The 13,936-nt window shown below is 46.5% G+C and overlaps 1 protein-coding gene across 3 annotated transcripts in view; it reads right to left on the bottom strand.

Moving 5' to 3' along the window:
* Positions 1-1,468: 1,468 nt before the first annotated feature.
* Positions 1,469-13,936, bottom strand: part of abcg1 (ATP-binding cassette, sub-family G (WHITE), member 1) — a 19,079-nt gene continuing 6,611 nt past the window's right edge. Inside the window, exons 2-15 of one of the 3 annotated variants that reach the window (XM_005950169.3) lie at positions 13,522-13,768; positions 10,800-10,917; positions 10,417-10,549; positions 10,293-10,340; positions 10,073-10,218; positions 9,412-9,535; positions 8,809-8,923; positions 8,590-8,735; positions 8,358-8,459; positions 4,682-4,850; positions 3,925-4,025; positions 2,977-3,135; positions 2,770-2,888; positions 1,469-2,680 (exon numbers count right to left, since the gene is read on the bottom strand). In XM_005950169.3, the coding sequence (XP_005950231.2) occupies positions 2,452-2,680; positions 2,770-2,888; positions 2,977-3,135; positions 3,925-4,025; positions 4,682-4,850; positions 8,358-8,459; positions 8,590-8,735; positions 8,809-8,923; positions 9,412-9,535; positions 10,073-10,218; positions 10,293-10,340; positions 10,417-10,549; positions 10,800-10,917; positions 13,522-13,768 (1,956 nt within the window). In that variant the 3' untranslated portion in view covers positions 1,469-2,451. Of the gene's footprint in view, positions 2,681-2,769; positions 2,889-2,976; positions 3,136-3,924; positions 4,026-4,681; positions 4,851-8,357; positions 8,460-8,589; positions 8,736-8,808; positions 8,924-9,411; positions 9,536-10,072; positions 10,341-10,416; positions 10,602-10,799; positions 10,918-13,521; positions 13,769-13,936 lie in introns of all 3 variants that reach the window. The other 2 variants (XM_014330258.2, XM_014330259.2) reach the window with 2 other exon arrangements.

Here is a 13,936-nt window from a genome sequence, read left to right on the forward strand (position 1 = left end):
GGGTCAGAACCTCATCCCTCTATCCAGTGAGAGCAGTACTCCACAAATACAATGAGGTAAACAACGCTACCACCCAGGCATCACTCTGACCAGTGTTTCTCTGTGAATGTCGCATTCCCGTGGCAGCGTGCTCGCTGCTCACTCAGATTAGAAGTTTTCTTCCCATGCAGAGTGTAGAGCAGACGCTTATGTTTGTCTCACTTTTTACAGAATCAAACTCAAAGTAATGTGACTACTTCCAAGCTTTAAATGCTGCACAGTTGTACTCTCTCCATATTATCCATTGTTGAGGTACACCCATCTGTTACCACTAAAGTCACGCGCACTCATGTCATTGTCATGAGACACTCTCACACATAAAATCATGGTTTAATAACGCAGTAACGCAGCGTGCTTACTGGAAAGTAACTTTAATTTGATTAATTTTTGTAATAGTAATCCCTTATTTTACTCATTACTTGTAATGCCCCTCCCTCATCCTGGTCATGGTGGACAGATGCCCCTCCCTGACTGTGATTATGGCTGATGGATGCCCCTCCCTGATTGTGGTCATGGTTAGGATGTGTCTGAGTACAGAATGACCGCTCAGGTCTTATAAACTCTGCTTTAAGTGTGTTTAAATTTCTGCTGTTAAATCAGCAGAAAGATGATGTACATGTGTGTCTTCTCTCAAAATGCAGCTGCTGTTGTGGACAAACGAGCTGAGCCTAGGTTTGCCAGCACTTATCAGCTGGCAAATTAAGAACATCTCATTACAACGTTTGTGGTGTTGTCCTCTTGTGGGTGGTGGGGAGGACGCAGGAGGCACTAGAGGTTGAGTGCTTGGTGGATTGGGTGGCAGTCAGGGGCAGAGGTCTTGGTATTCTGATCCCCGGATTCCAAAAATGGCTTGTGATACATGGGTGTCGCCTCGCTCGTATGGAAGGAGGCGGAGCTGGTGTGTGAGGTTGGGAGATCAGGGTGACCATGTGGATGGAGGGCTTCCTGCTGCCGCTGACCTGTTCATCTACGGCCTCGAACTGGACGACGTCAGCAACAGCTTGAGCACGTGTGCGACGTGCACGCTGACCAGCCCGACCCTCAGGGCCCCTGTTTAATCGTGTCTGAATCCCTCTGTGTGCTCTGCGTCTCTGATTCACATCTAAACTCTGATTTTATCTTCCTTTTCTCACTCTCTGAGTTTAAATCTGATTTTTATTTAACCAGGTTTCAAAGATGAACATTTCCACTTTTGTGTTTTAAATTTCTGCTGTTAAATCAGACAGTGATTAGAGCAGACGTCCAGTAGGATGAACGTCATTTCCCAGTAAACAGCTCCACCTGCTGGTCACAGAGACACAGTGCAGCTAAGCGAGCTGCTCAGTTGCTTTATGTGAGGAAAAACATCTGCTGAGTTTTTCAGACAAAGCTGTTTGCCTGCTGTCGCAGGTACATACACAGTTAACCTGAATATTAAAAACAGACAGTGTAATGTTCCCATAATTCAGTTTAATTAGTTCTGTCACAGCCAGTGAAATGATCAGGAATAAACAGCATCTCAACATGACAAATACTTTTGATATTTTCATTGTTTTGTTCATCCTACCTTTCAGAACACGGTGTGGGTAATTATTCTTTTATTGTTTTATTGAAATATCAGTTTTTCTGTTTTTTCACAGGAAAGTTTTCTAAAATTTATTTAATGTGAATTTTATCAAAGTAAACAGATGTAATATTTGTGCTTAAACAGGTTCCAGACAATGATTTTTATTCATATTTATTGTAAAACTTTTATATCTGAATCATGTGGATTTACTCCCAAACACTTTCTGCTCAAAAGTTTGATTTTTCATCATTTTTATCCCAGTTAGTTTTCACCAGCAGCCCACTGAGTTTTGTTTTAGCCTCAAAAGAAAAGCTTCCAGGATCTAGAAGATTTTTGTTTGACATCATGTGTCTTTGTGTGTGAATGTCGGTCGGGTGGATGGAAGATTAAAAAAACTTTTAAATCCACTGCCGAAAACTTCATCCAACAGTTTTCCAGGATTTGCAAAATCTGAAACATTCCTGCATCACTGCCTTCAGTGGATCTGCAGAGGCAGGATGCTTAAACATGAAGGACAGAACTCAGGAAATCAGGGCCTCTGTGCTGCTCTCACCTTTGACCTCAGCAATAAACTAAAGAGGCAGAGATGTCATCATCCTGCAACTGCAGAGGCTTTTATTCTAAAAAGTAGAAATCAGTCAGGATGTGGCATGGTGAAACCTCCAGGATCCAGAAGACCAGCTCCTGGTCCCACAGGACCTCCATGAGTCCATGAGATCTCCCCCTGTAGGCCTGCGGTGTCCTCACACGCCATCTCTTCTTCATGTGTTGTTTAAGAGCGAGTCAAAGTGGAGACAAACTGGACAGCTGCTCTTCGGCCTCCGGGTTCTTGCTCTGCGACTCCTCCTCTTCCTCCCGGCCCCGCTCTACCTCTCAGAGCTGATTTTGTACCGGAGGACAAAATAAGCAATGAGTCTCAGAGAGAAAAAGAAGATGGTGAGGACAATGAAGTCCAGGTAGAGTTTGGCGTCCAGCATGTCCAGCTCCTTGAGGATTGCCTCAGACTTCTGGAAGTGACACGCCTCACCTTCATCGCAGTGAAGATCATCACGACCCAGGCTGTAGATGGACAGGATGACGCCCTCAAACCCGTACCTGAAACACACAAACACGTTCAGAGAGTGCAGCAGCGCCCCCTACTGTGTGGATACAGCCGCAGGCCCGCCAGCTAACAGCGCCCCCACCTGACGTAAGAGATGTAGGACATCCACTGCAGGTACCAGGGGATGGTATCGAAGCTGACGAAGAACCCGGAGAACAGCAGAACCGGGATCGCCGTGACCGGACCCACAAACGTGGCCACCTACAGGAAGCAAACACACACAAGTGATGTCAGCACAGGAGCACACCTGTGAGCGGACAAGAGGTGATGGAGGAAACAGCGAGCGGACCTGCAGAGAGGTGGAGGCAGCTCCGATAAGCAGACCCAGACTCTGAGCCACCAGAGATGTCAGAATCCCCAGAGACAGGAAGAGGAAGAACCGGCCAGCGTCCGGAGGCTGAGCCGTCATCCAGTACACGATACTGCAGTACACCACCGGGAACACTACCTGTACAACAGCGACACTGCAGGTCAGCGGGTTGATACTGCCAGGTCTCCGTGTGCAACGTTAAGCTGAAGCTCTTAAATCTAGGGCTGCGTCTTGCCACTGATTTCAACAACGATTCAATTCTGATTCACAAGGTTGGATTTTGACTCAGAAATATTATAATTCTGATCAATTATCTTGGATATGTACAGCATGTCCGTGTGCGTGCTGTCGGGCTTACATCCTTTTGCAGAATCTATTCAAGCTGTTTTCAATGTTTGGTTATTGTTGAAATGGTTTTGTGAGGCTGTAGCTGAGATTCTGACATTTCTGGCAAAATACATCAAATTCAGGATTTCGTGAGTCGATATGGGATTATTCAAATTAAAAACTATTTTTTAAACCCACCCCTACTTAAATCTAATACTTTCATTATTAGGGGTGTGGCCTCTTAGACTGACAAGTGGATAGTGATACAGACAGCTGTGGGTGTTCGCTGTCTGCTAGCCTGAGGTGAGGCATCCCTGAACTGGACCATTGCTGGTTTTTTGACATTATCAATATCATTAGCAGTTACCAGAAATATGGCCGGGGTGAAGTTACTGTATTAACTGACTATCCATAAAGGGTGAGCTCCCAAAGTTTCTAACAAAATGATAAACTGTGCCGTCAGAAAAATGACAATAAAACAAGATCTTTCATCATCTTTCATCTTCAAATGTGTCATTAAAGAAAGAGATTCAGGAGCTGGAACCAGGAGCTGCCACTCTAAGTGCAGCTTAGAGATCGATAAAGCTGTGTCTTTGTTACCTGGAAGGGGACATCAGCCATGGTTTTGGCCAGGTAGTACGCTTTCAGGCTGTACCAGTAGTTGAGGTGTTCTCTCAGAAAGACGCCCATCTCCAGAGGAACTGAAGCACAAAAACATGGCAGCAGGTTTTCAAAGGTTGCGACGAATGAAACTCGTCCTTATTACAGAGACTTAGTGTGATGTTCTCTGACAGCAGCTCCCAGAGCGACTGCTAGCTCATAAAATCCCAGAAAAGCTCAAATTTAAAGACACAATTTTACCGTCATTAATCGTGGCAATTGTGGGTGTCAGTTTAAGGATTTTCCCACTGCAGCCTGGATGGGTTTGGCCCTGAGAACATCAATAAAGCTTTTATTGTGTATGAGACAGAGAGTTCCTGAGTCAGTTCCTTTGGTGCTGTTCAGGTAAAAGTGACGCACCTGTTGCTGAGCTCACCTCTGAACACTCAGCTCTATGCTTGAACCTCTGTGATGTCAGAGAGGCTAACACTTCAGAACCTCTGTTTACAAGAGGAAGCCAATCAGAACAAAGTTGTCTTTAAGGGGGAGGGGCTAAAACAGGTTGTATTGCAGGTAGGATAAATGTTCTGTCCACCTTTGTAACAGCAGACCTCGTGTTACACAAGCCGATGAAGGACAGAGAACAGCTGCTCTCCAGCTCGACTCTGATGTATTTGTTACGCCGATGACACCCTGATCTTACTCAAACGTCACCTGTGTGCAGGTAAAGTGACACAGCAGCTTGAGGCGGACTCACAGGTGAGCACCGTGGGCATCAGAGCGGCGAACATGAGGAACAGCATGGAGAAGAAGAGGAACCCCGAGTTACTCAGGACCTTCTTGGCTTCGTTCCCGATACCCAGATACAACAGACCAATAAGAACGCCGATCCCAATGTGAGACGAGATCCTCAGGTGAGTCAGCACCTGCCAATGACAATGCCTTACTTCAAACTGCAATACTGCACAGTAATATTACCACACTGACAGTGTTTTATTTCACAAATCTGTGCTGGAAACCGTCACCACGTGTTTAAGTTACAGTGAAAACAATGTTTTTGTGATTGAAAAGTAATCAGTAAAATGATGTCATTATATATGACCAGACTCAGACCAGAGTTTTAGGAGATTAGGAAGAAAATTGGCAAGAAATTATCTGTAAACCCGTCTAAGGAGCTTAGAAAGAAAAGCATCTGGACTTCTTTAAGTTTCTTGAAGACATTTCATCTGAGAAGCTTCTTAAATTCTATGAGCAGCTGGTGAAGAGTCACAGATTTTTACACCCTGTATCAGGATTATCAGAAAAACACATCCCAGTGTCCTTCAGACCCAGACAGAAACTAAACAATATAGTGTAGCTGTGAAGTGCAGGAGGAGTGCTCAGACTTCTAATAATAATGGATTGCATTTATATAGCGCTTTTCTAGGCACCCAAAGCACTTGACAATTCCACTATTCATTCACTCTCACATCCACACATTGGTGGAGGCAGCTACGGTTGTAGCCACAGCTGGGGCGCACTGACAGAGGCGAGGCTGCCATATCGCGCCATCGGCCCCTCTGGCCAACACCAGTAGGCGGTAGGTGAAGTGTCTTGCCCAAGGACACAACGGCCGAGACTGTCCGAGCCGGGGCTCGAACCGGCAACCTTCCGGTTACAAGACGAACTCCCAACTCTTGAGCCACGATCGACCCACTGGAGACACCAAACAGCCACCTCAACAGGACAACACTCAGTTGTTCATCTGCATCTAAAGGTCAAAGGTCACTCTTTGAGAGTAATCCAATGATGTTCAGGAACAAATGAGGAAACAAAGTAGTTGAGATCTCTCAGTCTGGAAAAAGCCATTTCTAAAGCTGTAGGAATCCAGCGAACCAAAGTAGAAGCCTTTATCCACAAATGAAGGTCAGTGCTCACGACTCAGGAACTTCCAAGACAAAAACCCCGGCTGAGCAAAAGGAACATAAAGGCTTGTCTCAGTTTTGCAAGAAAACATTTGATGATCCTCAAGACTTTTGAAAAATATTCTGTGGAATGATGAGAAAGTTGGATGTGTGTCCTGTGTAGCAGTAAAGTACACAGATCTGCAGCTCAACGTGGCAAAGACCAAGGAACTGATCGTGGACTTCAGGAAGACCAGGAAACACTTGACCCCTGTTTCAATCCAGGGGGTCAGTGTTGACATTGTGGAGGACTATAAATACCTTGGAGTTCACATTGACAATAAACTGGACTGGGCTAAAAACACCACAGCACTTTACAGGAAGGGCCAGAGTCGTCTCTATTTTTTGAGGCGACTGAGGTCCTTCAACATCTGCCAGAAAATGCTGAGGATTTTCTACGAGTCTGTTGTGGCCAGTGCGATCCTCTATGCTGTTGCATGCTGGGGGAGCAGGCTGAGGGTCGCAGATGCCAACAGACTCGATAAACTGATTCGTAAGGCCAGCAATGTTGTGGGGATGGAGCTGGACTCCCTCAAGGTGGTGTCGGAGAGGCGGATGCTGTCCAAGATAAAGACAATGTTGGATAACACCTCCCACCCACTCCATGACATGCTGGTCAGTCACAGGAGCACGTTCAGTGAGAGACTGAGATTACCGAAAAGCACCACTGAACGACACAGGAAATCATTCCTGCCTGTGGCCATCCCTGTACAACGCATCCACTTAACACACTGGTTACTGCTACAACTACACCTCATGTTTCTTTTCCAGCTATTTATTTATGAGTGACTTATGTATGTATGTATGTATATATGTATATATTGTACTATTCTTAGTTAGCGTATTGTCTGTCTTGTCTTAATGTTGGTTTATGGGTATATGGAGCACTGTAACAAAAAATAATTTCCCCCAGGGATCAATAAAGTATTCTGATTCTGATTTCAAAAAAGGATTGTATCAACAGCAAAATATGGTTGTGTGATGGTCTGGGGCTGTTTTGCTCCTTCAGGACTGGAGTGCACTGGGTTCTGCAGCAGGACAAGGATCACAAACTCACCAGCAGGCCACATCTGAACTGCTTAAAAAATGAAGACTTGGAGTGGCCTAGTCAAAGTCCTGACCTGAATCTGATTGAGATGCTGTAGAATGACACTGAGTGAGTGGTCCAAAATTCCTCCACAGCTGTAAAAGACTCATTGCCAGTTATCGCAAATAGTTGTTTGCAGTTGTTACCTGCAATCAGTGAAGTTATGTTTTATCCTCAGGTTTCAGAGCTCAGCACAGCACAGAAACAGCTTTAGTGAAGGTTACAAATGATCTTCTTATGGCCTCTGACAGTGGACTCATCTCTGTGCTTGTCCTGCTAGACCTCAGTGCAGCGTTCGATACTGTCGACCATAATATCCTATTAGAGCGATTAGAACATGCTGTAGGTATTACAGGTACTGCATGCAGTGGTTTGTATCATATCTATCTAATAGACTCCAGTTTGTGCATGTAAATGGAGAGTCCTCTTCACACACTGAGGTTAATTATGGAGTTCCACAGGGTTCAGTGCTAGGACCAATTCTGTTTACATTATACATGCTTCCCTTAGGCAGCATCATTAGAAGACATAGCATACATTTACACTGCTATGCAGATGACACCCAGCTCTATCTGTCCATGAAGCCAGATAACACACACCAATGAGTTAAACTGCAGGAATGTCTTAAAGACATAAAGACCTGGATGGCCGCTAACTTTCTGCTTCTTAATTCAGATCAAACTGAGGTTACTGGACTCGGCTGCCTGACCTATAGGAGATTCCCATGATGCACTGAGTGTTTCTTGTTTATACACTTTATTTTTCTACACCTCTCTGCATTGTGTTATCATTAGTTATTATTAATCTCTGTCTCTCTTCCACAGCATGTCTTTATCCTGTCTTCCTTCTCTCACCCCAACCAATCACAGCAGATGGCCCCGCCCCTCCCTGAGCCTGGTTCTGCCGGAGGTTTCTTCCTGTTAAAAGGGAGTTTTTCCTTCCCACTGTTGCCAAAGTGCTGCTCATAGGGGGTCATATGATTGTTTTTCTCTGCATGTATTATTGTAGGGTCGACCTTACAGTATAAAGCGGATTTAGGCAACTGTTGTTGTGATTTGGAGCTGTATAAATAAAACTGAATTGAACTGAAGTTGTTGCTGCTGAGGGTGGCCCAAACCAGTTTTTAAGTTTAGGGGGCCATCACTTGGTTTGGATATTTTTCCTCTAAAAATAAACACCTTCATTTAGTAACTGCATTTTGTGTTTACTTGTGTTATCTTTGTCTAACATTTAAATTTGTTTGATCTAAAACATAACAAAAATACAAAAAATAGAAAATTGGGAAGGAGGCAAACACTTTATCACACCAGTATAAATGGTAATGATAATTGTTATGTCAGAGTGATGGAAAAATGGTGTCATCTGTGTGAATCTGAGGTGACGTGTACGGAGGTGTTTGTCACCGAGTCTCTGAGGATGCTGAGAAAGGTCCTCCTGAACAGGATGGAGAACTGCGTCATGCAGCTAGCAGAGAAGCTGTGACAGCCTTCAGACGATGAGCTCTCCTGACGGGAGATCATCACAGGTACATGTTGATTTTCAAAGGACTCATTCGTCATGAAACATTCACAGGAGGTAAAGCGAAAACCTGCCTCTCATCAACCAATCACAGCAGAGGGCGTGCTGTTTTTTTACCTCCTCGGTGCGCTGCCACAGGAAGGGGTGGAGGGTGCTGTCTCCGTTGAGCTCGGGCTGGTGGTCTTTCTCACACTTCTTCTCCTGAGCTGCCGTCACCAGCCTGATCATCTGGTCCCCGTACTCTCCGGACGCCACCTCCATCACTGCGCACAGAACCCATCAGTGAGTCTGACGCCGCGGCGGCCGAGTGGGAACAGCTCGCCGGGCGAGTCTTACCGAAGTCAGCGGGGTTGTGGTACGTGGGGCAGTTCAGCCCGAGGTCTCTCAGGTACGGGACCAGACTGGACACCTGTCCCCTGTAGATACACTGACCCTGACTCAGCACGTACAGCTGAAACACGCACAGAGAGACAGACACAAGTGAAACCCGCACTGAATCATGTTTCTTATCACTCTGTGGACCCACACCAAGGTTTTCAGCTCCAAACACCTTTGTAGAGCACTTCCTGTTCTTCTCTCATCCTTAAAACCTGAGCAGGAGGAAACGGATTTCACCCCATCATACAAACTGTTACAAGTGCTCACTCGAAGCTTCTTTACACCACATTTACTCCTCTACACAAACTTGATTTTATCCCCTTTAAAAGCTCTTTGCCCCCCTCACACACTGATTAGCAGATGACCCTCTAACCCACTGAAGGAAATGTAATCATTTATTTATTGCTTCTGACATTAGAGCTGCTTCTATAAACTGTTTCAGATCTTCAGAAAAAGAACCGCTGCTAACACTTCTGTGCATTGTCCAGCCACACGTTCATGTGATACCAGTTTACACCACTAGATGGTGCAGTGAGTCAGTGTAACGTGGAGGAGGGTCACCTTGTCGAAGAGCTCGAACAGTTTTGCGCTCGGCTGGTGGATGGTGCAGATAACCGTCCGTCCTCCTCGAGCCAGAGCTTTGAGCAGAGACACCACTTGGAAACATGACGAGCTGTCCAGGCCACTGACACACACGCACACACACACACACACACACACACACACACACACACACACACACACCTTCATAGAAGCTCAGCATGAAGCAGAAACATGACCAAACATCACTCACATGTAGAATTTGAAGTACAGCTTGTTCTGATCAAACGTCTGAAATAAGTCAATTAAAAATAAAACAGCTGTGCTTTGGCACGACTGATCTCTGAGGCAGCGAAACCATTTCACACAGGTGAGTGGCGGGACCAGGAGTCGAACCACAGGTCTCCCTGCATGATCCTATGTGTCAGGCATAACGTTTAAAATGAGTCTGCACAGTCTGAAAGGCTCTAAAAGCGTTCAGCCTGCGCGATTCAAAAAATGCTTTAGTGCAAAGATTTAAAGTTGGTTAGGAAGACTGAGCTGACTGAGTGGAATGGTTCAGCTGCTTTTCATTGGCTGAGGACAGAGCACCGTGGTCAGGACTGATATCCGACCTTCTGTGACCTTCTGCCAGCTTGGGATGAACCACGGAGAGGACCTGGAGGTCAACCTGATTTCTTACCTCGTGGGTTCATCGAAGAACATGACCGGCGGATTGTTGACAAGCTCCAGAGCGATGGCCAGCCGCTTCCTCTGCCCCCCCGACAGGTGAGACGTCCTGGTTTGAGCACATTCCAGCAGACCCAGAGCCATCAGGATGTCCCGGACCTGAAGGAGCAGAGATCCGAGTTCAGCCTGAGGGTAGAGTCTGAGATCAGGGAGGCCAGGAGCGATCGGCTCACCATGTCTCTGCGCGCCTCCTCCTTCTGCAGCTTCAGGCTGGCCGACACCTGCAGAAACAGAGAGCAGGGTCTGCGATTACTGCGGTCTGCAGTAGGCTGAACGCTGAGGCTCAGCAGCACCTACCATCATGGCCTCCTGGACACTGAGGTGAGGCAGCAGCATGTCGTCCTGCATGATGTAACAGGAAACCTTCCGGAAAGAGCGCAGGTCTCTGGGCTGCCCGTTGATCAGGATCTCGCCCTTCATCCCCGTCTCCCTGTACGCAAAGACAGACGTGCACTGAGCGCGCTCTGGACAGATCCACTGACCTGCAATCAGTAATCAGATTCTTCACTAGCATTTACTGACACACACAGAGGTACAGCAGGCCGATGTGAGGATGCGGTAAAGCTCTCAGACTGAGATGTAACATGATCTGAAAACATTTTTAAAACATCTGCAGCTGAGAGCGCTATGACCTCAACCTCACACTCAGTCATCATCTCCGCCCTGATGGATGCACCCACCTGTACCCGGCCAGGATATTCATGAGCGTGGACTTTCCGGCTCCTGAGGGCCCCATGATAGCCACCAGGTCCCCACTGGTGAATTTCCCAGAGATGGCTTTGAGCAGAGTTTTGTAACCTGAGGCGAACAGAAACAATCAATGTGCAGGTTTCCCAGCCGCTCACAGAGCCGCTCTTTGTGCTCGAACTCTCGGCTCAGGTTTCCCATCAGTTTGGAGTTTTTCTCTCATTCATGCAGACCAGCAGCTGCTCTCACACTTTAGCCGCTCCGCTCGGCTTCTGTGCAATAAACAAACACTCCCGCTCATCCTAAAGGCTCACTGCTGATGTTTCAGTGCTGACGGTCTGTACTCAGGTCAGTTACGGAACTCGGTGAGGCTCGTGCATCGTCCCGAAACAGACCACGTTTCTCCTGGACCTGCAGATGTGCAGGTCCATCAGAGACCCTCCCAACCCTTCAGCTGTCCCTCACTTACTCCGAGCAGCTACCCTGATCATAGTGTGACCAACCAGAACATTTACATCAGCGTGAGTCCAAAAACCCTGCAGCAATCATGAAAACATCTTCAGTAATCTGCTGTTAGTGTTTTGTCCTCACAGTGAGCTCAGCATCAGACTTATCCACAAGTTTCACAGTCTCAAAGCAAACAGTCACTCATGACTGAAACACAGTGAAGCACACATGTAAGAACGTGTGTGCCGGGCTGAGAAACCACGAAGAATGTGCTGACACCTGAAAACCTGTCTCAGAGACCAGGTTTCTGAGGTTGTCGTTATTAAAACTGAGGAGTGTGTTACACGTTACACACAGAGGCTGAACGCGCTTTAATGAGATTATTAGATTTAATCTGACCAACAGTACCCTCCGCACACTGTACACCCAGATGAACGTCCTCAACTCAGTACCACCCATGACTGTACACCAACCCACCAGCCAATCGTCATGTATGCCGATGACACTGCTGTGGTTGGGCTCATCTCTGATGGAGATGAGACAGCGTACAGGGTGGAGGTAGAGAACTTGTCCTGCTGGTGCTCAGAAAATAACCTGAAGCTGAACATCCTTCAAACCAGAGAACACATGGACTTCTCCCTGAAGTCCATGATGGAGAACGGGTGGTACTCGGGGGCCACGACCGAGAGCAGAAAGACAGCTATTACAACTATTCTAGCCTGTTAGCGCCTCGTACATGCCCCATTACATCAACCCTCACGTCTTCATCTGCTACTCTGCTTCATGGATCTATCTTTCTGGCCTTTTAATAACATGTGATCGCATGTTAACAGATTCTGTTGGCCTGAAAAGCATCAAAGAAACAATCAAAGGTTTTGTGTGAAAATTACAATAGAAAACCTGTAAATGTTTTCAAACTCACACCTGCACGCTGTTTTCGTGCACCTGAGCAGGTGTGAAATGTTCTCAGTGAAACTCAGCTTTTCTAATATGAACAAAGAGTTTGGCTGAGCTCCATAATAATGGTCTGTAACCTGAGGCTATCAGAGTCTCTAACAGATCTAGTTTCAGCTAGAGGTTCCCGGCACAGCTTTACACAAGCACTATGTTCATTTTCTTGCTCAGGACCAATCAGAGGTAAGATGAGGTAAAGACCGTACAATGATAGAAGGAAAACAGAAAACCCCAACAATCAAATGACCCTCTATGAGCAAGTACTATGTGACAGTGGGAAGGAAAAACTCCCTTTTAACAGGAAGAAACCTCTGGCATCTTGTCGTCCTTCTCTCGCCCCAACCAATTACAGCATATGGCCCCGCCCCTCCCTGAGCCTGGTTCTGTCGGAGGTTTCTTCCTGTTAAAAGGGAGTTTTTCCTTCCCACTGTCGCCAAAGTGCTTGCTCACATTGGTCATATGATTGTTGGGTTTTTCTCTGTATGTGTTATTGTAGGGTCTACGTTACAGTATAAAGTGGATTTAGGCAACGGTTGCTGTGATTTGGAGCTGTGTAAATAGAATTGAATTGAATTGAATTGAATTGAAAATTGAATATTAACACATAGTGAGTGAAGAAGAAACACCCTGTGCATCATGGGAAGGGATTCCCTAAAATAACAATCCGACCCATTCTCAAGCCTGAGCAGAGCTCAGATGTGGGCGGGTTCACGAGCGGTGACATCATCGCTTGTTTTCTTGTTCTTGCGTCTTTATTTTCAGGCAGCGAGCGACGGCGCGTCCTCCAATCTGACCTGCAGCTATTTACAGCAGAAGACCCAGCTGAGATTAACAGATTACAGCCGCTAATCCAGCGAGCGCACAAACACACAGCAGCCAAACCGAGAGCACCCAACGGCTGCCTGCTGACGCACAGCCCATCATTAACAATAAAAAGTCAAAAGATGTCAGATCTTCTCTTGCGTTCTGCAGACTCAGCACCTCTGTGAGGTTCAGGGCGGCTCTGATGTTGGTGTTCAAAGGTCAATGGTCACTGTGACTGTCTTTAGTCAGTCTTAGGTTGGCCTGATCCACATCTCTGTGGAAGCCTTTTAAAATAGAAGCATTCAGACCAGCTCCTCCTGCTGTCCTGATACTTTTTGCTGTTATAGGAGCGTGACTCAGGACCTGTAATGAATAAACCAGCTACAACACAAGGCTGAATCGTGCTCTGGATTATTTTCCACCCTTCAGGCATTAGCTGGCATTGAATTTACAGTGACAGTGTGTTTATTTTCTGAACCTCTGCCATCTTTGTTTTGTGTATGACTCTACCTTTCTTCCTCCACCAGGGTCCCTCTCTGACCACGAAGGAGACGTCTTTGAACTCAATGTTGACCGCGGGTCTGCGAGGTAATGAGGAGAACCTCTGGGCCTCCATCAGGTTGTTGTCCACCTTCTTCAGGTGTCCCTGCAGCAGTGGCGTCTGCTGGCTGCCCGCCAGCCGCTTGTTGACCACCTCATCCATACAAAGACAAACTGTCCGGGGATCCAACATAAGGTCAGGGGGCCCGTTGGTATTCTGAAGGTGAATAAAAGGAATCCGGCTTAAGACAACCATAGCTGACCCTCTGAGAATGTAAGCAAAAAGGTCCATCAATCCATCCATCCATCCATCCTCATCATCATCATCATCATCATCATCATCATCATCATCATCCATCCATCCATCCATCCATCCATCATCATC

The sequence above is a fragment of the Haplochromis burtoni genome, unplaced genomic scaffold (assembly GCF_018398535.1).
Source record: "Haplochromis burtoni strain Fernald_Lab_line unplaced genomic scaffold, NCSU_Asbu1 Contig_752, whole genome shotgun sequence".
In the NCBI taxonomy this organism is placed as follows: domain Eukaryota; kingdom Metazoa; phylum Chordata; class Actinopteri; order Cichliformes; family Cichlidae; genus Haplochromis; species Haplochromis burtoni.